Source organism: Lynx rufus, unplaced genomic scaffold, assembly GCF_022079265.1.
Source record: "Lynx rufus isolate CCGP_SWC_20201006 ecotype Redwood Valley unplaced genomic scaffold, mLynRuf1.p SCAF_26, whole genome shotgun sequence".
Classification (NCBI taxonomy): Eukaryota; Metazoa; Chordata; class Mammalia; order Carnivora; family Felidae; genus Lynx; species Lynx rufus.
In genome coordinates this window covers 5,062,312-5,089,871 of record NW_025814841.1, presented here as the reverse complement: position 1 = coordinate 5,089,871, position 27,560 = coordinate 5,062,312, and the positions used below count along the sequence as shown (strand labels likewise).

Genomic DNA, 27,560 nt, shown 5'->3' with positions numbered 1-27,560 from the left:
CAGTAGAATCAAGACAGTCTTTTCAGCAAGTGGTGCTGGGAAAATTGGACAACGACATGCAGAAAAATGAACCTGGACCACTTTCTTACACCATACACAAAAATAAACTCAAAATGGATGAAAGACCTCAATGTCAGACAGGAAGCCATCAAAATCCTCGAGGAGACAAAACAAAAACTATTGGGACCTAATCAAAATAAATTTTTTTTTAATGTTTATTTATTTTTGAGACAGAGGGAGACAGAGCGTGAGTGGGGGAGGGGCAGAGAGAGAGGGAGACACAGAATCTAAAACAGGCTCCAGGCTCTGAGCTGTCAGCACAGAGCCTGATGTGGGGCTTGAACCCACGAACCGTGAGATCATGACCTGAGCCAAAGTCGGACACTTAACTGACTGAGCCACCCAGGCGCCCCTGGTGCCTGGACAAAATCAAAATAAAAAGCTTCTGCACAGCAAAGGAAACAATCAGCAAAACTAAAAGGCAACCGACAGAATGGGAGAAGATATTTGTAAACGACATGTCAGATAAAGGGTTAGGATCCAAAATCTGTAAAGAACTTATCAAACTCAACACCCAAAAAACAAATAATCCAGTGAAAAAATGGGCAAAAGACATGAATAGACACTTCTCCAAAGAAGACATCTAGATGGCCGACACATGAAAAAATGCTCAACATCACTCATCATCAGGGAAATACAAATCGAAACCACAAAACCACAAAACCACCTCACACCTGTCAGAATGGCTAACATTAACAACTCAGGCAACAACAGATGTTGGTGAGGATGTGGAGAAAGAGGATCTCTTTTGCACTGCTGGTGGGACTGCAAACTGGTACAGCCACTCTGGAAAATAGTATAGAGGTTCCTCAAAAAATTAAAAATAGAGCTACTCTATGAGCCAGCCATTGCACTACTAGGTATTTATCCAAGGGATACAGGTGTGCTGTTTCAAAGGGACACATGCACCCCCATGTTTATAGCAGCACTATCAACAATAGCCAAAGTATGGAAAGAGCCCAAATGTCCATCGATGGATGAATGGATAAAGAAAATGTGGTATATATCTACAATGGAGTATTACTCGGCAATCAAAAAGAATGAAATCTTGCCATTTGCAACTACGTGGATGGAACTAGAGGGTATTATGCTAAGCGAAATTAGCCAGTCAGACAAAAACAAATATCATATGACCTCACTAATACAAAACAGATGAACATAAGGGAAGGGAAGCAAAAATAATATAAAAACAGGGAGGAGGACAAAACATAAGAGACTCTTAAATATGGAGAACAGAGGGTTACTGGAGGGGTTGTGGGGGGGGGTGGGCTAAATGGGTAAGGGGCATTAAGGAATCTACTCCTGAAATCATTGTTGCACTATATGCTGACTTGGATGTAAATTTAAAAAATAATAATTATTATAATAAAGATAAATTTAAAAAAATTTAAAAAGCAAAGGACAAACTGGGAATGTATTTACAATAAATATGACAAAACTAATATTTTATATAATATTTATGCATAAATATAACAAATGCAAAAAACAAACACTTATTGAAAGAGCCCCATCAGTCACTGTGCATTGGGAATGTATATCAACAGAAATAGAGACAAAAGACAAGAATAGATAAAAGGGAAAAAAAATAACAAATAACTAATATCATTATGAAAAAAAGTTCAATCTAAGTAGTAATCAAACAAATGCAAATAAAACCAAAAATAAGAAACCATTACCCCTATCAAATTTGTCAAATATTTAAAACAGGAATCCAAATTTTGGTGAGGTTATGGTAAGAAAAGACACATTCATACATTGCTGGGTAGGGCTTGCTATAAAATTTCTGGGAAGAAATCTGCAAATAAATATGGATAATCTTTAAATGTTTAAGCCTTATAATCTAGTAACTTTATGTATAGGCAAACTAGCGTAGGAAAATCATATGAAATTGGGACAAAGCTCATACACAAAGACATTCATTTTGCATTATAGCAAAAGAACTAAACAAAAAAACCCAGAAATAACCTGAATTCCCAATTATAGAATAGTGTAATAATTGATACATTCCTTCATTAGAATAGTATATATCTAACATAACTACTCTTTCTAAAATTCCTTAATTTCATAGAAAAATGCTCACAATATTCTAATAAATCTCAGCTCATAAAAATATGCAAAAAGCAGAGTATTTTAAACCATAAAATTATGATGTTCATATATATCTACATAGATTTAAATGTAGAAAATTGTCTAAAAAGAAATACAATGAAATACTAAACGTGGTTATCTCTGTGTTAAGATTGAGTGATTTTATTCTCTGACGTCTCTATAATCACCACATAAGACATTTATGATAAAAATTATTAGAAATTGAAAGACATGAAATAACAAAAATTATACAAAGCATTTTATGGCACTTAAAGAGTATTTTCACACATACTCGTTCATTTTATTTTAACAAAATCCTATCAAGGTTTATAGTGGAAGAAACTGAGGCTCAGAGAAGTTAACAACTTGACAGTGTCACTTAGAAATAAGCTGTCCTTAGATTCTCTGCCACTCTTATGTGGATCCTGAGAAACTTAACAGAAACCCATGGGGGAGGGGAAGGAAAAAAAAAAGAGGTTAGAGTGGGAGAGAGCCAAAGCATAAGAGACTCTTAAAAACTGAGAACAAACTGAGGGTTGATGGGGGGTGGGAGGGAGTGGAGGGTGGGTGATGGGTATTGAGGATGGCACCTTTTGGGATGAGCACTGGGTGTTGTATGGAAACCAATTTGACAATAAATTTCATATACTGAAAAAGAAAAGAAAAGAAAAGAAATAAGCTGAGGGGCCAGGATTAGTGCAGTCAATAAATATGAACTGAAGGCTGTGATGGGCTAAATCTTGAGAACAGAAAGACAAATAAGACAAGGTGTTGCACACAGGGAGCCTAGAGTCCAACAGAGGAGAGAGGAATAAAGTACAGAATATGTACGGACTCTAATATAGGGACAGGTACCAGTTTCAAAGGGATACATAAAGGAAAGAGTGGTCCATTCTACCTAATTGAGTCAGGAAAGTTTTGAGTTGTCACCTGTGAGAAGGTAATCAACAGATGGAAAAGTTGGTAGGAAGATGGAAAGGGCAGTGCAGGCAGGTGGAGACAAGATTTAGTTACTGGTTGGATGTGGCTAAGAAAGAAAGAATGCAATCTAAAATGACTCCCAGAATTCAAATTTGGATGAGTGAATAGAAGGTAGTATCATTCAATGATACAGGGAAAACCGAAGAATGAATCTGGGGGAAAAGCGATGCATTTTATTTCTGAAATATTAGGTTTGAGATATCTGTGGAGCCTTTCAGGACAAACTATCTAACACGCACTTGAACATATGGGTTTGGAGCTCAAAAAAAGAATGTCTGCGCTAAAGTTGGGGTTGTTATGAGCATCTAAATGGTAGCTGATTCCATGGAAACAGAGAAGATCAGCCAGGAGGTCATGTACAGTGAAGGAGAGAGGCCAAGGTGGGAACCTAGGATTTAATGATATTTAAGGATGAGCAGGGAAGACTGAGGAGGAACAAGAGGCAGAAGAAAAACACAATGTCTTAAAAACCAAGTAAGAAATTACTTCCTATTTTCTTTTAATTACCAGGATATGTGTCATTATAAGCATTTTCCAGGGGAAAGAAAAATAAACACCAAAAATGAATACAAATATAACTAGAAGAATACTTCCTTCCTTACTTCATCTCTGCTGATGAGTTCATTGGAAAAAGTGAGTCCAGGCATAAGACCTCTTTTCTTCAGCCAGAATATAGCAGCAAAAGATCCCGAGAAGAAAATCCCTTCTACAGCTGCAAAAGCCACCACTCTTTCCCCTGGAGACAGAAAATAGTTTTCTTTTCTGAAATATCATATACTGCAGACATTTTCAAGCTTACATATATAAAACACACATATTTTTACATATATATTTATACCAATATCACAACTATTTTGCCAAGAAACAAAACCAACAAATTAGTGCCATAGCCAAGAGTGTTCAGAGGAGGAAACCCACCACCTCTACCTACTACTGCAGAAAAACACGTAAGTGTGTCGACTTCAAATCGTATGTCAGACACTGCACTCCTGTGGGTCTTGGTATCTGGACAAAGGAGATCTTTCCCTACTCAAAAAAAGAGGCAATTTATCTGTGCGCCACAAGTGCCTATGAGTGTAGTATGTACATATAAATGTGTGCATGTATTGGAAATACAGAGTAGAAGAGAAGATCTTATGACAAATGTCTCCCTCTTGACGATTGAGGGAGGGGACGTTGCTGAGGTTCTTATTTTTAGAAACCTAAGATACATTATAGATTAGCAGTGAACATTCCAAAAAACATTGCCATGCATCTACAATTAAAAAAAAAAAACAGATACATCCAGCTAAAGATAACAAATATGTCTATTGGATATAATATCCCATCATACAAGCAAAAATACTATCTTCTGCTAAATACATAAGGCCCAATTTTCAAAGGTTACTCAATATTATGCAAGGACTTTGCAGAAGCCCATCTCCTAAAAGGTCTATAATGGAACCATCTCTGTAACACTATCCCTAGGGACGGATTATAAGTCTGACCCCAGCAAATGTCTCAGGAGACATATTTATAGACATGTCTGTCTAGGGAGAAAGGTTTGGTCTATAGGACTGTGAGATAAAGGCAGGGCAGCTGAGTGCTTGAACCAACCACAGACCTGTTTCAACAATGACATCATAGCTTGTATCCCAGTACTGTCACAGGACCAAACACAGAGAGTGCGCTTAATAAACGTGTTCTGAACTGAATCAATGGAAGCTATATAAGCACTAGGTGATAAAAGACATTACCATTCATTCTATGAAAACTTCTAAAATCTGATCCAGAATATTTATAACTGCCAGAGCAAATGTAATTGTAATATTTAATTTCCAAAAAGAAAGAGAACTTTTAATATTTCTGGCAGTCTCTAAATAGTGCTCTGGTTTGTCCTTGTTCTTTTCCCTGATTATCTTAAATAAATCAAATCAGATCAATTTTATCAAATAATTGTCTATTAGTAGCCCCAAACATCAGAAAAACTTTTAGAGTATTTTACTTATACAGACACAATTTTAAAAGTCACTTTGAAAAAAAAAAACAACAAAAGAAATGTAAATTAAATAAGTACTTATTGAGTATATACTGTTTAGAAGGAATTATCAAGAGAAGAATCTTTAGTGTACTATATACTAAATATTAAATGTAATAATAATCACTGTGGTCTGCTGACTCTTGAAAACAAAAATGGCTCTTTAGACCAGCTACATTTTTTAAGATGAAGATCTGTCCTTAGTTTAACATACAGATTTCTATATTTTTATCTTGCTATTAGTAAGATAATGGATAGTTACAGCTGATGCATGTTTCATTGTCATTAAGGCAATGTCATATGGACATTTAACTGTAAGAGAACTAGACTATAACACAAACATTATGAATAAGAGGAAATCTTTAACTATTCCGTGTATTCACGTGAATACTGAAGAATGAAAATCATGACAGAAATAGTTACAGAAGGCTACTTCTCTTAAAAGATTAAGAGAAGTAAACTTGACAAATTTAGACAGATGTAAATTAAAAGAAGATTTCCAAAATTTTATTCTAAAAGCTATAACGAATATGAAGGCTTCATGATTTGTTTTAAAGATGGGAAAGTAGGATATATATTTTTTTTCTTTAGGAGGTAACTTTATTTCTGCCATATTCCCTTTAACTTTGTCTTTCAACAATTTCACTCAGAGTGTATAGTTCTTTATTATGTATGTCCTACATAATGAATGACATACAAATTTCTCTCTTCCTTCATTTCAGGAAATTCAGTTTTTTATTATACCTTTTTTTCTCTGAGTTGGCGCAAAGCTTATTCTTTAAAATGATACTCTCAATCTTTTGTTCTCAGGATTTTCTCTAAAATATGTGGAATTATAGATTTTGTTTTGAAAATCCATGTATAATTTTTGACTCCCCAAAACTTAGCTACTAATAGCTCATTGTTGAATGGAAACCTTACAGATAATAATCAATCAACACATATTTTGTGTTATATGTATTATATACTGTATTCTCACAATAAAGCTGAAGAAAATTTTATTAAGAAAATAAGGAAGAAAAAATACATTTACATATACTGTATTTATTGAAAAAAAATCTGTGTATAGTGGACCCACCTAAGTCAAACCCATGTTGTTCAAGGGTCAACTGAAATGTTGTTCATAGGAAATGATTCTTTTTTTTCCAAAAGTTTATACATTAGCCTATTTGCTTTTCTGATTATAGACATTTGCCCAATAGACCCTCTTTTCTTTTAAACTTTGACTCCTTTTACCCATTTCTCCTGCCCCCTAGCCCCTAGTTCTTACAACCACCAATCTGTTGTATCTATGAGCTTGGATTTTAGTTTTTAGTTTTTTTGTTCTTAGTTTCCACATATAAGAGAGATCATGTGGTATTTGTTTTTCTCTGTCTGACTTGTTTCACTTACAATGCCTTCAAGGTCCATCCATGTTGTTGCAAATGGTGAAATTTCATTGTTTTTTTTTATGGCTAAATTCTGTGCCATTATTATTCATATATATATATATATATATAATAACATATATATTATTCACACCACATTTTCTTTATCCATTTGTACATTGATGGGCACTTAGGTTGTTTCCACATCTTGGCTATTATAAATAATGCTGCAATGAACATGGGGGTGCAGATGTTTTTTTGAGTTAGTGTTTTAACTTTTTTCAGATAAATACCCAGAAGAGGAATTGAATCACTGGATCATATGGTAGTTCTATTTTTCAGTTTTTGAGGAACCTCCATACCGGTTTCCCCAGTGGCTGAACAAATATACATTCCCAGCAATAGTGTACAAGGGCTCCCTTTTGTCCACATCCTCACCAACACTTCTTATCTCTTATCTTTTGATAATAAGCATTCTAACAGGTGTGAGGTGATACCATGGTGGTTTTGATTTACATATCTCTGATGATTAATGATATTCAGCATCTTTTCATGTGTCTGTTGACCATCTGAATTTTGGGGGAAAGTGTCTATTCAGATCTTCTCCTTATTTTTAATTTTTTTTTTTTTTTTTTTTTTTTTTTTTTTTTTTTTTTGCTATTGAGTTATCTAAGTTCTTTATATAGTTTGGATATTGGCCCCTTATCAGATATATGATTTGCAAATATTTTCTCTCATTCAGTATGTTGCTTTTTCATTTTGTTGATGGTTTCTTTTGTTGTGCAGAAGCTTTTTAGTTTGATGTAATCCCACTTGTTTATTTTTGCTTTTGTTGCCCTTGCTTTTGGCGTCAGATTCAAAATATCATCACCAAAACCTTTGTCAAGGAGTTTACCACCTATGTTTTCTTTTGGGAGTTTTATGGCTTGGGGTCATACATTCACATCTTTAATCTATTTAATTTTTGTATATGGTGTAAAATAGTGATTCAGTTTATTCTTTTGCTTGTAGTTGTCCACTTTTCTCAATACCATCTTTTGAGGAGACTATCTTTTCCCAATTGTATATTCTTGGCTCCTTTGTCATCAATTAATTGGCCATATATGCATGGGTTTATTTCTGGGCTCTCTCTTCTGTTCCATTGATCTATGTGTCTGTTTTTTTATACTGTTTTGATTACTATAGCTTTGTAAAATAGTTTAAAATCAGGGTGCATGATGCCTCTAGCTTTGTTCTTTCTCAAGATTGCTTGGCTATTTGGGATTTTCTTTGTAGTTCCACATAAATTTCAGAATTGTTTATTCTATTTCTTTGAAAATGCCATTGGAATTTTGATAGGGATTGCACAGAATCTATAGATTGCTTTGGGTATTATGAACATTTTAGCAATATTGATTCTTCCAATCTCTGAGCATGGAATATTTTTCCATTTATTTGTGTCTTCATTTTCTTTCATCAATAGCTTATAGTTTCCAATATCCAAGTCTTTATCTCCTTTGTTAAATTTATTCCTAGGTATTCTATTCTTGTTGATGCAATTATAAATGGGATTGTTTAATTTCCTTTTCTGATAGTTCATTATTATTATATAGAAACACAACAGACTTCTGTATATGAATTTTATATCCTGCAACTTCACTGAATCTTTTTATTAGTTCTAATAGTTTTTTGTTTGTTTGATGGAGCCTTTGGGGTTTTCTATGTATAATATCATGTCATCTGCAAACAGTGAGTTTTACTTCTTCCTTTCCAATTTGGATGCCTTTTTTTTTCTTGCCTAATTGCTCCAACTAGGACTTCCAATACTTTGTGGAATAAAAGTGGTGAGAGTAGGCATCCTTGTCTTGTTCCTGATCTTGAGGAAAGGCTTTCAGCTTTTTGCCCTTGAGTATAATGTTAGCTGTGAGTCTGTCATGTATGGCTTTTACCATGTTGAAGTATGTTTCCTCTATACCTGCTTTTTTGAAAGTTTTTATCATAAATGGACATTGAATTTTGTCAGGTGCTTTTTCTGCATCTGCACTATAGGTTTGCCTTGGGGGCAAGCAATATGGAGAATTTCACTGGAGCCCTCATGTTGCTACATGGTGGCTGCCGCCCTCCTCTATTTTCTCTCTTTCTAGGTTACTTTCTTTGGTAATCATGAAATATATGCTATCTGAGAGCCTGTTCATCATTTGCCATTGGTACCTATCCATACTAATATTTTTGATGCATATTGAACACCTTGACATTTTCCTCCTTTTTCAAAAATGTGTATTTATTTTGAGAGAGAGCAAGAAAGTGAACGGTGGAGAGAGAGAATCCCAAGCAGGTCCTGTGCTGTCAGCGCAGAGCCAGATGCAGGGCTGGATCTCACAACCACGTTATCATGACATGAGCCGAAATCAAGAGTAGGACGCTTAACCGACTGAGCCATCCAGGGGCCCCTCCTCCTTTTTTTCTTTAAAGCTGGTATTTCTTAAACCACTCATGAGAGAATCAGCTTGATATAAAATGCAGATTCCCCAGTCCTACCTGGGCCTCCTAAATCACTCTCTGGTGAGGACCAGGATTCTGCAGGGTTTTTCTACAAACTCTTGGGTGATTTTTTATGCCCATTGAGAACCATCACTTTTCTCATTCTTGAAATGAACTGAAGGCAATGCAGACATCTGTTTCTTCCTTGATATGAAACAGGCTTGCCCCATACCCTTCTCTACATTGCTGGTTCTCAACATGTGGTCCAGAGGTTCCCTGGAAATCCACATCCTGAGGAGGTCTGGGGTCAAAACTATTTTCATAACAATGCTAAGGCACTATTTATTTATTTTTTACTACCATTCTCTCATGAGCATACATTGGTGTTCATCCACAATAATCTAAGAAGCCTGGTAAAGTAGTGCTCCCTTTTCTAACTACCCATCTGAATAAGATTAGATTTTCTTCATAACTATACAATAAACTACAAAAATATTCTACAACAAATTGAATGTAGCAGCAGATATAATCCAGTTGTCTTCTATTAAATCAGACATTTAAAAGGTTGCAAAAATTTGGGGGGTATGAAATAGTGTTTTTTCATAAATATGTGCTATTTATAATAAAATATAATGAGGTATTACTGTTATTTTATTTATAATAAAATATAATGGGTTATTACTGCTATTTTAAAATGATTTAATAACCCAAATTTCAATGATGTAAGTTTGTTTTAATTTCTAATATGGAAATATCAACAAACCACACAAATAGATGAGTCCTCAATATTTTTTAAAAGCATAGGGGCGCCTGGGTGGCTCAGTCGGTTAAGCGTCCAACTTCGGCTCAGGTCATGATCTCACCGTCCGGAGTTCGAGCCCCGCGTCAGGCTCTGTGCTGACTGCTCAGAGGCTGGAGCCTGTTTCAGATTCTGTGTCTCCCTCTCTCTCTGACCCTCCCCTGTTCATGCTCTGTCTCTCCCTATCTCAAAAATAAATAAACGTTAAAAAAAAATTTTTTTTTAATATATTTTTTAAAAGCATAAAGAAATCCTGAGACCAAAAATTTTGAGACTTGCTTCCCTATATAATGAATACAGCCAGAAAGTAAAGACCACCAATTATTAAATAGATGAGAATGAGAAAGGTACTTAGAGATATTCAAATAAAGTATCTGAATATTTTAATTAAATTTAATAAATATTTATTGAGCAACTACTATGTATAGTTTTTCAGAAACTACACACTTGTTCCCTGAAAAAAATGTGAGTTTGACTTGCTTTAAATTTCTAAAATCAACATTCATGAAAGCAGAGACAAACTGTGCTTGCTATAATATTCTTATTAGATTCTACGTGACTTTTATATACCTGTAATTATGTACTAGTGTCTTAACCTTTCAACTTACAACTTATTAAACAAAATAGATAACAGCTTTAGATTATTTTATCACTGGTTCCTAAGAATTAGGAATGATTCCATGAAAGGTGCATATGGTGACATTTGTATTCCTTTTCCTTTCTGTGACTTTGATTAGTACCTGATAGTCATACCACATAGAAAGTGTTATATCAACTGAGCCAAACTTGATGATTTTTAAATTAAAGCTACTTACCAAAAGTAGATTTTCTATCTGCTATCCATCGTAGGGCCCAATCTGCTTTTTTCTTAACATATGGCATTGTTTCAATTGCATTAAATAAAAATTCCCTGTAAAAACAAAAGAATTAAGAAATTTGTTTTTCTTAATCAGAATAATTTTCATAGTTTAATCATCAATAATAATTGCAACTCGGGACACCTGGGTGGTTCAGTCAGTTGAGCAACCAACTCTTGACTTCAGCTCAGGTCATGATCCCAGGGTCGAGGGATTAAGCCTTAAAATGAAACTAAAATTCAAATTAGTGATTTGGATCTGTGCTGATACAAAATTGGCTAAAGTCAATATTCAATTTCTAAAAAGATTATGCTAATAAACAATTTTTTAAATATAATACTCAAAGATGAACTGGTTTTCTACCGGCTTTTTTTTTTTTTTAATGTCTACTTATTTTTGAGATAGAGAGGGTTACCAGGGGAGAGGCAGAGAGAGAGGGGGACAGAGGATCCAAAGCAGGCTCTGCACTGACAGCAGCAAGCCAGACATGGGGCTCAAACTCATGAATTGTGAGATCAACTGACTATGCCACCCAGGCGCCCCATACAAGTTTTTTTTTTTTTTTTTTAAACTCAACACATTATTAAATGATAGAAAACATTTGAATAATCTTTCCCTAACATTTAGTTTTGGAGTAAATTCTGCCTTTTTTTTTTTTTTTTTTTTTTGAGAGAGGGAGAGAGAGCAAGAGTGCTCATGCAAACAGAGGAGATGGGCAGAAGGAGAGAGAGACAGACAGACAGAGAGAGAATCCCAAGCAGGCCCTATGCTCAGTGCAGAGCCTGACAGAGCTCTGAGATCATGACCTGAGCCAAAATCAAGAGTCAGAAGCTCAACCGACTGAGCCACCTGGATGCCCCAATTCTGCTCTTAACATAAGCAATAGCATAAACCTTTGTAAATAAAATCCCAGTGGTAATACCTTTTCTTGGGATCTCTGATGTACGTGTCTATTAGCAAACTGTACATCTCTGAGTGAACATTCTCGATGAGAATTTGAAAGCCATAGAAACAGCGAGCCTCTGGAACCTGAACCTCCTGACTAAAGCGCTCCACCTATGAAAATAAGGGAAACATATATATCCAATTCTGTGGGCTCTCATTAAACATTGCAAATCAGAATCTGGACATCATAATTATCATTTAAAAATTATGTCATGCCACGAACAGGTTAGACAGAACTTATAGATTATTTTAAGCAGTATAGTTTATCTATCAATCCTCCACAATAAATTAGTTGCATAATGTATTTTTTCAAATTATTTTATGCATATATACAAATGATTCAGACCTATATCTTTTATTATCTATTTTGCTCACTTAATACTATGCACAATTTGCCAAAGCATTAAATATTCTAAAATATTTTTTTAATATGAAATGTATTGTCAAATTGGTTTCCATACAACACCCAGTGCTCATCCCAACAGGTGCCCTCCTCAATGCCCATCACCCACTTTCCCCTCCCTCCCACCCCCCATCAACCCTCAGTTTATTCCCAGTTTTTAAGAGTCTCTTATGGTTTGCCTCCCTCCCTCTCTTTTTTTTTTCCTTCCCCTCCCCCATGGTCTTCTGTTAAGTTTCTCAGGATCCAGTTGCATCATGTATTCTTAAGCAATTAAATGAATTGATCTATTAAGTAGAGATACTCCCTATAGCCAAGTACATTGTAGAACATCAAAAGTAAATACTTTGCTTTGTAAAACTGACCTTAAGTCTTTTTGTTTTCCCCAACAGCTGATAGATTGAACAAAACCCCTTCTAATTCACGATGAAAGTTTGTATCTTTCTAATTCTCTTTAACAAGAAAGCATGCCTCCTGGCCAACCAGAATACAAGTTTAAACAAGGGGAACCAGAATGTAGAGCTCAATTACACAGTTCTAGAAAGGTTATTAAGGTGCAGGCTCTCTATTAAGGTTACTATCTAAGGGTAAAAATCAAACTCATGTCTATGCATTGTAAGTAGTTTTGATTGGCACAATATGCTTGATTTCATGATATTTTGCTGGTCAAATGGGAGAAATGTATCCTTTTCTCTGACACTTCATCAGAAAAACATTTCTGAGAGTTAAGCTTCATCTACTTAATTTCCTAGACATTATTTTTCAGGCTCGGACTGTTTTCACACTATTATCATGATTTAGCTTCTGAATGGAAACAGAAATAAAACAAAAACCTTACCAAATTTTCATTCACAATGCCATCACTGGCTGCAAAAAACGCTAATATGTGAGAGATAAAATACTTCTCATCAGATTTAAGCTTGTTCCAGTGAGGGAGATCCTTTGATAAGTCAACCTGGAAATAAAAAGATTTTCAAGAATTTTAACTTGGTGTTTAATTCTTCTCAAAGCGTTTAGAAAACTTTCATCTCAAAGTTCGGGAGAGACATCTCAGTAGCAATAAAATTTGAAAAAGGAAAAAAATGTTAACATAACTGCTATAGACTGAATGTTTGTGTTCCCCCACCAAATTCATATATTTGAAACTAATAGGGGCGCCTGGGTGGCGCAGTCGGTTAAGCGTCCGACTTCAGCCAGGTCACGATCTCGCGGTCCGTGAGTTCGAGCCCCGCGTCAGGCTCTGGGCTGATGGCTCAGAGCCTGGAGCCTGTTTCCGATTCTGTGTCTCCCTCTCTCTCTGCCCCTCCCCCGTTCATGCTCTGTCTCTCTCTGTCCCAAAAATAAATAAACGTTGGAAAAAAAAAAAAAAAAAAAAGAAACTAATGCCCAATGTGATGGTATTTGGAGGTGAAGTCTTGGGCGGTGGTTAGGTCATGAGTGGGGAGCTCTCATGAATGGGATTAGTGCCCTTATAAAAAAACTCCCCAGAGAGCTTCCGCACCTCCTCTGCTATGTGAAACACAGAAAGTAAACAGTTATCTCTGAACCAGGGACTGAGACCTCACCAGGTACCAAATCTTCCAGAGACTTGATCTTGGAATTCCCAGCCTCCAGAACTGTGAGAAATAAAATTCTGTTGTTTGTAAGCCATCCAGTCTAATGTATTATTATAGCAACCCAAACCAACGAGACTATTACAAAGGAACACAATAAAAGCATTATGAAGGACTCTATATTCTGACTTAGAAACTGGCCAGGATATTCTTTCAAAGTATTAAAATTAGCATAACTATCGTCACCACAAAAAAGAAACGGTAATTATTGCACAGGATGCAGGTGTTAGCTAACATATTTTGCAATATATGTGTATCAAATCAGTATGTTGTACACCTTAAACTTACACAATATTTTAGGTAAATTATATCTCAATAAATCTAGGGAGAAAAACAATCTAGCGGCTCTAGAAAAAATGAAGGAAGGGCCAAAGGGGAGAAAGAGATTAAAACTGATCAAGAAGGAACTGAGGCAGGGACATCTGGGTGGCTCAGTTGGTTAAGCGTCCAACTTCAGCTCAGGTCATGATCTCGCGGTTCATGAGTTTGAGCCCCATGATGGGCTCTGTGCTGGCAGCTCAGAGCCTGGAGCCTGCTTCGGATTCTGTCTCCTTTTCTCTCTCCCCTTCCCCTGCTTGCTCTCTCTCTCTCGAAAATAAACAAACATTTAAAAATTAAAAAAAAAAAAAAAAAAGGAACTGAGGCAGAATAAACTAATGACTTTCAGCTGCCATTGCTTTAACATGGTATATAATACTTACTGTAGTGTTAGATTAACTACCTCGTAAGCAATAGTAGCTGCTACTTTACGGGCAGCTAATCTACTTTTATACCCAGAAAATAATGCCAGGCATGTAACGACCCAGGTTTTAAAGTTATTTACAGGTATGGCTTCCTCTGGGAATAGAAATATTTCTGAAAATGCTTATTAGAACTAGTCCTTGCAGTTAATAGAGGAAGGTACTCTAGAGTTTGATGGACTCTATAATTTAAAATAGGATTTAAATGTACCTTGTAGATATTATTTTGTCTTAGGAAGATCTCTGAAGTATTTTTCACAATAACTTCATAAACATTCGAAATATATAACTGTCCTTTGTCCTCCTTTTATTTATTCTTACGAAGCCCTAATCTCTTTCGCCATTCCAAAAAGGATTAATGCTTCATTATTTGTGTTCTTTTTTGAAATCCTTTTTCCTGTTACTTTATTCTTTAAATGTTTACTTAGCACCTACAATATGCCAGACACTGTAAAAAGTGTTAGAGATACAATGCTGTTGTGTGTGTGTGTGGTGGGGGGGGGGGGGATATGTTGTATATATCTTTTAAAACATGCAAGCTAATAACCAGATCCTATTCTCTTAAGAGCTCAACTCAGGATTAACTTAAGGGCATCTTCTTAGTTTTTGTGTATTCTACTCCTGATATTAAATTTTAATACTATAATATGCTCACTCTTAAACATTAAACTTACCCCTTCAAACACTCAACTTCAAATAGTCTTATAAATTTCACTTATTCTCAATTTCACTATCTAAATACTGATCCTAAACTACTCGTTATTAGAACTGCCTGGTAGCTTTAAAAGAAAAATCCAAAACCCTAGACCTTTTACTTCTGAATCAAGATTTCTGATGGTCAGACATATTTAGGAATAATCCTAAACTACAGATAACACAATGACTAAATTGGAACTAACATAATATGTTTGAAGGAAAAATATGTGGAACTAAATGTGTCTTACTTCCTTTTAAAAAGGGTATTTAGGGACACCTGGGTGGCTCAGTCAGTTAAGTGTCTGACTTCAACCCAGGTCATGATCTTACAATTCATGAATTCGACCCCCACGTCAAGCTCTGTGCTGACAGCTCAGAGCCTGGAGCCTGTTTCAGATTCTGTGTCTCCTTCTGTCTCTGCCCCTGCCCCACTCATGCTCTCTCTCTCTCTCAAAAATGAAAATAAACTTAAAAAAATTGTTTAATGGGTATTTAAATCTTCCTATAAACCTCCTATAAAATATGTACCAACCTATGTATTTTAATTTTTTAAATTAGTATTTCTTAGTCATAATACAACATGTATTATATTCGCTAAAAGATGCAAGTAATTGTCAAATGAATTCTGAGAAACCCAAGTATCACAAGTAGCTTTTTAACATGGCGAGTGAAAAAGCCACCTGTGTACTCCATTTGTTCAGTTAACCATATCTAACAAAACACCTCCTAAAAATGACAGTTAGAAACAATCAGACGTGCCAAGCAGTATGACCCAATTTGAAAATACTGGGGTTTTATTTTGTTTCAGATTTTTGCTCTGTATGTTAATTATAATATAACAAAGATGTTAACAATATAACACAGATGGATAAGTGGGTAAAATTAGTGTAATAGAAACTTCAACAATTCATGCCTTCTGATTTTCCAATGAGGACTGTGAGAAGTTAACCAATGTTCCCGGTTCCACAGCTAGTAAGTGGTAGAGTCAGGATTGGTACCTAAGCAGTTTGGCTCCAGAGCCTGCATTCTTTCTTTTCTTTTCTTTTCTTTCTTTCTTTCTCTTTTTTTTTTTTTTTTTTTGAGAGAGAGAGAGAGAGCGAGCAAGTGAGTGAAGGGCAAAAAGAGAATCCATGGGGGCCAGAGAGAGAGAGAGGGAAAGAGTGAAGAGGGACCCACCCAAAGCGGGGCTCAAGCTCACCGGATGCGGGACTCAAACCCACAAACCATGAGATCATGACCTGAGCTAAAGTCAGACATTTAACCAACTGAGCCATCTGGGCGCCCCCAGGGCCTCGATTCTTAACAGTGCATGTTTACATGTGTGAAATCAATCTTCTGAAAAATAGGCAAATGGATATATTTAGATAGATTTGGATCTATTTATATAGATAAATACACACGTACACACAGAGCAAGTGTGCAAGTATCATCCATTATATTCAGAGAGGAACATAATGACTGTGTGTTCAAACTATGGAGCAACCACTTACATGACCACCTGTCCTTACCAAACCAGCAAGGATTCTAATTTATTGTTTTCAACTCTTTTTCAAGACGGAAAATGCCCCTAACATACAGCATTCTACAGCCACCCTGTCTGTTGGAGCAGCAGCGCCAGGTTTGATGTGGCTGAAGGCGGGGCCAGACTGGGAGGAGCTCCAGCTGACAGCTCAGAAGGGAGAGCACTGCCTTAGTGGTCAGATTCCCTGGCACAGCTCTTTCTGCACAATCAGGTAAGTCTCTCAATGGAAAGCAGGGTCTCTAAGGCTTTCACCGCCATTTTTTGGCTGTGGTGAATTTTTTTTATTCTGCTGGCCATAAATAAAGACTAGTTTTATTTGGTCATAGCAAATCAAAAGTCTCAAAAATAGAAAATGTTTAGGGCACCTGGGTGGCTTAGTCCGTTAAGCGTCTGACTCTTGATTTTGGCTCCCGTCATGATCCCAGGGTCGTGGGATAGAGCCTCAGGTTGGGCTTTGTGCTGGGCGTGGAGCCTGCTTTAAATTTTCTCTCTGTCTCTCTCTCTCTCTGTGTGTCTCTCTCCTCTCCCCCCCCCCCCCGATGTTCTCTCTCAAATAAAAATAAAATAATTAATTAAAAAAATAGAAAATGTTCTAAAATATATTGAAAGTAAAAGCCTGGGAGACTGAGGCCACTTTTGCAGCAGGAAACATGTTTATAGGCATAGACGGCAGTCTAAACATAAAACATTGGAGAACACTGTTATTTAGTTTCAGCAATTTCAAACATTATCTTAAACAACTGATCTTATCCAACATATCTTACAATATAAGTTAACATTTTTCAACGTCCTATGACAGAAGATATGAACACTGCACTAGAATATGACTGCTGTCAAAGGTAATGCCACTTACCTCTTCTGCTGTCCAGAAGGATGCCTGTGCCTTTTTATACATTTTCCAAATGTCAGGGTACTGGATTGGAAAGATGACAAATCGGCGAGAACTCTTTCGTAGGAGTGGCTCTTCATTTGACTTCACTTCATTTTCATTGGAATCTGAAGACAACCTCTTTGGAAAATAAAATACACACACACATTCTGTGTAGACATTACCTCTTTATACAAATCTAAACACCAATTTGGGGGAATTAAATAGACAGCACAGGTTGAGGAGTCTGTCTGCCTGGGCTGAATCCTTGCTGTTATCTGGTACCTGGTTAATAGTGTTTGGTTAGTTCTGTGACCATCGAAAGTTGCTTAACTTCTCTGAGCCTTGGTTTTTTCCTTATCAGTAAAATAACACTTAACTCGCAGGTTAATCTTAATGGTTAAAAGTGCTTTAAACCAACCCTGGTGCATAAGGAGCACTCAGCAAAATTGTCATTATTGCTACTTTAAGGATAAGCACAAAACTAGATCCCTAAGTGTCATGGTGGGCAAATCTCTAAGTCTGTGCACAAAACGTCCCTTCAGTGCCTTTCTCAGAGATAGGATGCTGGCATGAATAGGCTACTATTATAAGCTACTTTCTTATTTTAATGTTTTTTTTTCCCTAATCTGAACTGAAATATTAGAATACTTAACTGAAAACTCCTTACCAACAATTTATCAACCTTTGTTCATCTGAACCTTCCCATTTACCAATTGGTTATTACTATTTGCTTGTTAACGTTACTACAGATGGTCTTACTGTGGGCTGGCTCAAAGCGTTGTAGAATTGAGTGAGAAGCACACACCTATATACATACAACTTGGAAATGATGGCATTCCGAGGGGACAGTGCCAGGTTTTTGTTTTTGTTTGTTTTTGTTTTTTTAACAGTCAACAAGAGTATCAGAAGAGTTGTGCCTTGCATGAGAATGAATATATACAAAGTACATACAAATGGGCTAAAAAATAGATAAATCAAGATTATTGGGATACATTTCTATTCCAGACTCCTAATTCAAACTGTCTCTTTTTCTCCAGTACCAGGCCCATCATGTTCCTTCATCCTTTTCATTGCTTCCACCAACCACAACTCTCCGAAGCAAGTGTACTCTCACAGATGAAACTAAAGCAAAGCAAGATGAGAAAAAGGCTCAAAATTGAAGACTGAGGCTATCCCAATACAGGTAGGGCTTATACACTGCACACATACTGCCACTATAGTATATATAGACTCATATTTTGTTTTTTTTGTTTTTTATGCTCTTATTTTTTAGACTGTCTTATTTCATAACTACTTATTTGAAGGTGTAGGCTTCCCCAGATAAAGCACTTGAGCCCTGGGGAGTAGAAAGCAGTTTTTATTTATTGTGGTGTTCCCAGAGTACTGTGTCAAGCATAACATCAATACACATTAGCTAAGTAAGTGAAGGGGCTGCTAATTTCTCTTTATCCTGTACTCAAATCACTGGATACCTTCAGAATTTAATTTAACATAAGACCACAATACATCAGTGAGATACCCTAACAACCACTCAAATCAAGCCTTTTCTGAGTACTCCCACATTTCCTTCCCCCCAGGCCCCTAAAGGGGGGATTTGGTCCCCCACACAGCACATAGTTCACTGTAATTTAATTCCTTATTATTCGTCTGTAGTCTCCTCTAGACTAGGCTTCTCGAGAGTAAAAACTAACTTTACTCTTGTGGAATCCCTAGAACCTAGCACAGTACCTGGGATTTAGTTGATATTCATTCCCCAAATATTCAAGCAAATTTTTAAAATGGAAGCCGTTTTTTGTTTGTGTCGCTTTTATATATTTTGTCACTGGGGTACAGGTATATATTTGGAGCTGGAATTCTTTACCTTCAGTGTATTTGCTATGTGAACCATCATAAGCAGTAACCATGTAGCAGCTAAGCACTCTGGCCCTGAAAGTTTTTAAATGCTGATTAATTGATCAATGTCAGAATCTTTGAAAACGGCAGAAGACTAGCACCTTTAAATTGGAATGAAAGTCACTTTTGAACATATATTCTTCCTGTTCCGTTCTGATAATTTGTGAATTGTTAAGAGAAGTAGTTGGATTAGGAAGGCATTATGAAAGAGTTTGCAGTATGAAGAGAGGAGGGTTTAATCAACATAAACCTCTGAATTGGACTAGAAATGACACATTACTTATTTCCATGATCCTTAAAAAAACCCACACACACTTTAATACAATGTCAGGAGGGGCATACATCCCAGAGGTCTAGGTTTTCTAGAATATCCTCTATGGACCTAAGAATTTTACAAGAGAAAGCAATGTGAAAAAAAGTCACGATGGCATGTACTTTCTAAATCTAGACCTTACCGTATGTGTGGGACAATAGAAGGAGAAGAAACCAGAAAAAAAAAAGCAGAGAACACTTCCCGATGACTTTCTAAATACGTTCTAAAGAACTCTGGGTCCCTCTAATGTCACAAATGCTAGATTAAAATTTCATTATGAAATATTTTTTACTACAATTTTAACAGGTTAAAACACAACAGATGTTCTGTATATACAGAAAGAATGCCACGAATGCATGCACTTGTGTTTCCAGGTTGTCATTTTTCTTTCCTTTTTTTGGGCGGGGAGGGGGAGAGACCTCAGATAAAAGTTTCTCTAGCCATCTCTGCTTAACTAAAGAACACATGAGATTAAGAGACGGGCAGTTTAAAAAAACAACAAAAACAAACAAATAGAATCTGTAATCATTTGTATTTGTTTTTCAGGAGTGAACCTAGATTTTTTTCAAAACCAAACAAAAAGGATAAAACAATAGTACAATAATAATAATAAAACAGTAGAAGCCCTTTTATGCAAAGTGATCCAAACTGGCAGTTAGAAATTGGCTAAAGGAAGGAATCATAAGAAAATGATATATGCCTTAAAGTATTTAACTTAAAACATGTAATTTACATTTACTTACTCATTTTCTGCTATAAAGTCAAAGCTTTTTGTTGTTGTCAATTTGGCTCACTGATTGGACTCCCAAGTCTTTCTGACATAAACATGATATAACACATCATTTACACTTTCTAGTTTTAACATACTTAAGGTGGAACACTGAGTACAGAGTCCTTATCTCTTGTAGGATTCCCTCCCAATCTTTTTATACTTGTCTTGCTTACATCTCTTCTACAGAATTTGTTTTTAATGAGTCATCTTCACTGAGTTCTCCATAGCTTCCAATTTAAGTTTTCACAGAAACAACTTCCTTCTCATTCTCATAGTTTACACATTTAATTAAATTATAATAATTACAATGCAAATACAATAGGTATTATAAATGAGATTGGAAACAAGACAACTGATTTGGTAAGGTATAACTCAGCCAGTGGGAACAGAAGTATGTGGGTGCATCAGAGAAGAATCTACTACTCTTACATTCTAAAGCCAGTGGCTATCCACTTATTTTATAGGGTTGGTAAATCCCCAAGACTGACTAGTAGTAAATTGATTAAGAAAACTTTGATAAGGGGCCCCTGGGTGGCTCAGTTGGTTGAGCATCCGACTTCGGCTCAGGTCATGATCTCACGTGTGGTTTGTGAGTTTGAGCCCTGCATTGGGCTTTCTGCTGTCAACACAGAGCCTGCTTCAGATCCTCTGTCTCCCTCTCTCTCTGCCCCTCTCCTGCTCGCCTGTGATCTCTCTCTAAAATAAATAAAAACTTAAAAAAAAAACAAACACACAACTTGTGATAAATATGCAAAGAAATTGTTTGCTAAGTTTGATATAAATCTTCACTTACCATCTGTACCCCAATTCAAAATGATGGGTTCATCAAAACAGCCTCACTATTCTATTAATTGATTTTATAAGTAATGTTCTATACATTAACTTAAGTAAAATTATACTAATAAAACAAAGGTGGATTTTATCTATTAGTGTTGGGCTTACAATTTTGTTTGGAAAATACGGTCAGGTATTAAAGCCATGGGAAGAGGGCTGTCAGTGTAAATATATATGAATTTTGCCACAGTGGTTTTTCTATAGTCATTTTGATACAACTGTTTTGACACTTTCTTTTTTACCTCAAAGTCATCATTCTGCTGAAATGAAACAAGCAAAAAATTTTAACTTTTCACTTTTAAAATATATACTTTGTCTCTAAGCTTTATCTGAAGTTAAGGTAGGTATGTATTTTGCATGTTAAATGGCTATTAAGATGCTGGTTTTCAAAAAATGTTAGCATCTGGCCTCTATCACATAGACTATTAGGAGACTTAGAAAGTTTCTAAATCCTTTTTTTTTTTTTTTTAATGTTTACTTATTGTTGGGGTGGGGAGGGGCAGAGAAAGAGGAAGACACAGAATCTGAAGCAGGCTCCAGGCTCTGAGCTGTTAGCACAGAGCCTGACGTGGGGCTTGAACTCAAGAACCGTGAGATCATGACCTGAGCCAAAGTCAGACACTCAACTGACTAAGCCACCCAGGTGCCCCAAGACTTAGAAAGTTTTTAATTAGACAAGAGACATAATCAGGTCTGTCTTTTAAGATCACTTTTCCAGAAATGTGGTCATATTAGAAGAGAAATTGCAGGTGGAGAGAACAATTTAAAGATTATTACCCTACCCATATCCTGCCTGAACTAGGGTACCAGCAGTAGAAACACAAAAGAAGACTGCTTTAAGAGACAGTCAGTGGGAATGCAAGCTGGTGTAGCCACTCTGGAAAACAGTATGGAGGTTCCTCAAAAAACTAAAAATAGAACTACCTTAGGACCCAGCCATTGCACTACCAGGCATTTATCCACGGGATACAGGTGTGCTGTTTCGAAGGGACACGTGCACCCCCATGTTTATAGCAGCACTATCGACAATAGCCAAAGTATGGAAAGAGCCCAAATGTCCATCGATGGATGAATGGATGAAGAAGGTGTGGTATATACATACAATGGAGTATTACTCGGCAATCAAAAAGAATGAAATCTTGCCATTTGCAACTACGTGGATGGAACTGGAGGGTATTATGCTAAGTGAAATTAGTCAGAGAAAGACAAAAATCCTAAGACTTTACTCATATGAGGACTTTAAGAGAAAAAACAGATGAACATAAGGGAAGGGAAACAAAAATAATATAAAAACAGGGAGGGGGGACAAAACAGAAGAGACTCACAAATATGGAGAACAAACTGAGGGTTACTGGAGGGGTTGTGGGAGGGGGGATGGGCTAAATGGGTAAGGGGCCCTAAGGAATCTACTCCTGAAATCATTGTTGCACTATATGCTAATTTGGATGTAATTTTAAAAAATAAAAAATAAAACTAAAAAACAAACAAAAGAGACAGTCAGAAGTAGAATTAATCATTCTTGTTAAAATTTTGGATTTTAGGTAACAGGATAAGGAAGAGTTGAAGATGCCCTTGACGGGTCCAGCAACTGGATGATCATAACAAGAAATGAGAGACAGAGAAAGTGTTCAGCATCTGGAGAATAACTGAATAAATCAGACAAAAACTCTTGCTTCTCACATTAGATGTTTAACAAAATCTTAATTTGAATGAACTCCCCCACAGACCCGAGCCATAACAACAATAAAGAGTTACAAACACAATAGTTTTTAAAAGGTCAACCTGGTCAATAAAAAACATAATTTGTTCAATTTGAAGATATCCAGAAGGCAACTAAAAATATAACACTGCGGCAGAGGAGTGGTGGTGACCTATCCCATTAGTAGTCACCAAAGGGATTATCCTGGGAGAACATCTAGAGAAGCAGCATGGCTGAGGATACTGCCTAGAAAACGCAGACATTGAAAAAATAAAAAAATAAAAAAATAAAAATTTAAAAAAGGGGCGCCTGGGTGGCGCAGTCGGTTAAGCGTCCGACTTCAGCCAGGTCACGATCTCGCGGTCCGTGAGTTCGAGCCCCGCGTCAGACTCTGGGCTGATGGCTCATAGCCTGGAGCCTGTTTCCGATTCTGTGTCTCCCTCTCTCTCTGCCCCTTGCCCGTTCATGCTCTGTCTCTCTCTGTCCCAAAAATAAATAAACGTTGAAAAAAAAAATTAAAAAAAAAAAAAAGAAAACGCAGACATTGAAAGGACAGATGGAAGAGGAGCCAGCTGGGATTAAAAGTGGCTGAGACGAATGTAGGACAATCAAAAGCAAAGACAGAAGTGATCTGATTTGGCTAAAGCCATGCTCTGTCAACAGATGAAACAGAGAACTGTAAAGGATCCACACTCTGGATATCAATCAGGTTAAGAGGTTAGGAATTAATTGCGTGGGCCAAAGATTTTCGAACATGTGGGGGACTGAGAGGTTCATATTCCAACTCTCACCACTTGCTCTCTAGCCCCCAGGGACTGGCATTCATTGTGGGGCAGTTTGAAAATCATTCCTGTGGGTGGTCATGGAGAGTTTCTGAATATAAATTAACATGAATAGGAGTGGCATGAGGAGGATTCATTGGATACCTATGTGCAGAATGAGCTGGAAAAGAAAAAAAAAAAAAAACCCTAGATGTTGGTAGCAACTATGGTATTGATCTCAAAGGTGCAAATGGCAGCCTGAGTTAAGATGTGGTGGTTAGCATGAAAAAGCTGCTTATAAGGGCTTTGCCAGCCTAAGGGATTGGGCATTTTGGATGCGAATCGGGACCCTCTCAAGAATTTTTACTTGGGAGGAGTGACATAGAGGCACTGGTTTAGTGAAGGATTAATTTAGTAATGGTTAAAAAAAAAAAAAAGGATTAAACAGTGGGTAAGACTGAAGGTAGACAATTTGTTGTAGCTGCACGGGTATGAAGTGATAAAACCCTGAAATAAAGTTCCACACGGGCATTCCTTGGCAACTTTCTATGGTCTCATCCAGAATGGTGACCCTAGATCCTGCCTGCCTTAGTTTCTGGTCACTTCATCACAACAGGACATGCCAGGGCAGATTCCCCAGCTAGTCCTCACCATTCACCATTCACCATTCCTCACCTCTAGGTTGGCATGCCTGCCTTAGTTTCTGGTCACTTCATCACAACAGGACATGCCAGGGCAGATTCCCCAGCTAGTCCTCACCATTCACTGGTCTAGGCTGGCATGCTATCAGGCCCCTCCCTCCCAAACAGCCCCAATCCCACCACTTTCACTTGTTTGCCTTGGCCTGGAGAAGATTGAGTGAAGACAACTATTTGGATGCTGATGTAGTCATATACTATTTGTATTTGCCCAGGTGTCACTTTCATTTTCATTTTTCTATTCCCACCAGATCTGACAAAACAGAATACTGGCCCACAAGCAAGAACTTGGTTTTAAGCCCTGCTCCACTATTCAGTCATATGGTCCTGGGTATGTCATTTACCTTTTCTGGCCTAAACTTTCTTACCTTGAAAACAGTACTATCAATTGGATTAATGATAGTTCACTTTGAGAAATTGATGAAAGCCAAGGACCTCTTTCTCAGGAGATTCATATATGCACATACAAAATCTATAAACTCCAGGAGATTGATTCATAAACCCCCTGCAAGCCCATCTATGAATGCTTTAAGGCAGTGTTTCTTAAAATATGTGAACCAGAATCACCTGAAGTACTTGTTAAAAATGAAGGCCCAAATCCATCCTAAGAGATTTTGATTTACTGTGTCTGGAATGTAGGCCCTGTAATTTATACTTTTTACAACTCCAGTTGATTCTAATGCAGGTGGCCCATGCTACACCATCATATCTAGAGAAACAGAGTGCTTAAGGCATCCCGGCATCTCAAGTTAAAAACTTTTGGACCAGATGCTCACTAGAATTCATTCCAGAGCTAAAGTTCTGCTTCTGTCTTTGTGGGCCTGTGTCATTGAGAAAGGGATAATAAACAAAAGTTAACTTCTAGGTCTTTGCTAATCATTGCTGGTGCCATCAGCACAAAAAGAAAACTCTGAATTGTCCTTTTGGAGTGGGGATATTGGTACTCAATGTATTTGTTTCAAAGGGACAAGAAAGAGTTTAAGGAATATTTACAAGTTGTGAATTAGTTACTAAGTGTTTACAAAATCAAAATCAAATAAAACCCCAAATCTGGACTCTACAACTTTCTAAAGAAATGTAGGGCGAAGTATGAGTCTCTGTAAGCTGAAACTTGAAGATACCACACACAGCAACAGGTTCAAGATAAATGCAAAAAGTATTTCTCTTGGACACAAATGGTTTACAAGTATTTGTAAAGTAACAGGGTACAAAAATTATAAAGCAACAATTTTAACTACCCTACAACAGTCTAATAAATTGATTTACTGTTATTATGTACTTTTATTATAGAAGCAGAAGATAAACATGTTAACTTAGGTTTTGTGAGGCACCCACAATTTCCCTGGCACTTTGCATAAAGCCTTTTACTTAATCCTCTGTGAGAGAAGTATCACTTCCACTGTATAAATGGAAACTGACACCTCATAGAGTCACAGCTAGTTAAGTGGCCCAGTCTGAGCAAATCTGGCCTCCTAACCTGAGGTTTTTCATTGTGAGGATTTCGCGTCGCCCTTCTACCTATCATCACCACCCCATCCACCTGTGTCAATTTCTGCATGCGTCCTCCCACTCCTTTTAACCATCCCAGAGATGGGATGCATTTCTCCAGTAGATCTACCTGTCTTCGTTCCTTGCCTGGGTTTCCTTAGCCAGGGCTCCAGACATGCAAGGATTGGGGGGAGGGGCTCCTCGGCCTGGCCTGAAACCTCAGAGCGTTGCCCTTGGCTGGCTCCGGAGCAGAGCAGCGGAGCAGAAACCCGGCTCCCTCTTCACTCCTCCCCTGGGACGGCCTCCCGGGCACTCACAACCACGAAACCAGTATGCGGCGAGGGCTCGCGGCCGGGCCTGCACCGGATTGCCGACCACAATGGGTAAAATTTCCTACAGCTGTCCTGCACCTTGCAGGTCCCCGCTGCAATTTGCAACCTAAAGGCCAGGCGTGACTGTGGGGCGGGACAGGGAACGGCAGCAACATTTACCTCACCCAGCTCGGGCCTGGACGCTTCCGGCCTTTCCGGGTCACCCATCGCGCAGATTCCGCCAGAGCTACGGGAGCTGAAGGAACCAAGAGCAGCGGACCACCTCCAACTCTGACAGGACCCAGGTGGCCCACTGGCCCACTGAGTCCGCCCCGCCTCCTGCTGCACAGACCCCTCCCACTCCCGTCGGCTCCGCTTTCTCGCCGGCAGATTGAACAACTCCCCCTGCACCCGCCTGGCCCGGCCTCCCGGCCTCAGGGACCCGCCTACTCCGGCCGGCCCCGCCTCTCGCTTGCGGCCTGCGGACATCTCTCGGCCTCGACCAACCCCGCACCAACCGTTGCGCGGACCCCGCCTCCCGCCTGCCCAGTGAGGGACTCCCAGCGCCTGCCGTCCCCGCCTCCCCCGTCTCGAGGCCCCGCCCTCTCCAGGAGGCCCCGCCCACCGACCTCCCGGCTCCGCCTCCCGCCGGCCCCCAGCAGAACCAGCCCGGAACCCTCGGGCCTCGCCTACTCGCTCGCGGCGTGAGGGATTAGGCCTGCGGCTTTCTGCCCCGCCCGCCTGGCGGGGTCCGGGCTCTACTCCCTGGTCCCGGAGGTGCCCGGACGCGCCTGGTTACCTCTCCCGGTCCGGATTCTCCAGCTAGCTCTCGCCTTGCCTCAGAAACACGGTATGTCGCGCTAAGTCGGCCTGTCCTGAGAGACTGCCGGGGGGGCGGTAAGACCACTCGCTGGAGGAGATAAGGAGCAAACGCTATTCGTGTGTGAAGCGGTGTTGGGCAAAGCCACACTATTGGCTTAAAAAGAAAACCGCACCGTTAAAAAATTAACGAGGAGGAAGGGCTGTCTTCTTTCGTATTTCGGCAACCGAAAAGAAGCGGTTGAGGGAAAAGTGTGTTTGTGGATGGGGTAGGTGGGGCTTGAGAGTGAGGAGGAGGAGGAGGAAAAGGACTCAATTCGGGGAGACGTTGTGGAAGCCCTGTGAAATTGTTTCAACAAACTGAGCGTTTGGAAGCGGCTGTTGGGCTCTCACCAAGGGGGCGTTATGCTGAGCGCGTTGGTGAGGCAGTCCCTTGATCTTCGGGACCTCGGCGTGAGGCGGGTACAGCCGTGCCCCTCCTCCTGCAGATGCAGCCGCGCGGCCTCCGGAGACCTCACCAGGGTTGATTAACTAGAGAGCGGCGGGCTGCCCCGCC

The 27,560-nt window shown here is 38.3% G+C and overlaps 1 protein-coding gene across 1 annotated transcript in view; it reads right to left on the bottom strand.

The window, feature by feature from the left end:
* The window catches only part of RRM2B (ribonucleotide reductase regulatory TP53 inducible subunit M2B), a 36,845-nt gene extending 10,176 nt beyond the window's left edge, over window positions 1-26,669 (bottom strand). The window contains exons 1-6 of the mRNA XM_047088991.1: window positions 26,366-26,669; window positions 17,399-17,554; window positions 12,813-12,929; window positions 11,552-11,685; window positions 10,588-10,682; window positions 3,732-3,865 (exon numbers count right to left, since the gene is read on the bottom strand). Of these exons, the coding sequence (XP_046944947.1) occupies window positions 3,732-3,865; window positions 10,588-10,682; window positions 11,552-11,685; window positions 12,813-12,929; window positions 17,399-17,554; window positions 26,366-26,413 (684 nt within the window). The 5' untranslated portion in view covers window positions 26,414-26,669. The remainder of the gene's footprint in view (window positions 1-3,731; window positions 3,866-10,587; window positions 10,683-11,551; window positions 11,686-12,812; window positions 12,930-17,398; window positions 17,555-26,365) is intronic.
* Between the last annotated feature and the right edge of the window lie 891 nt (window positions 26,670-27,560).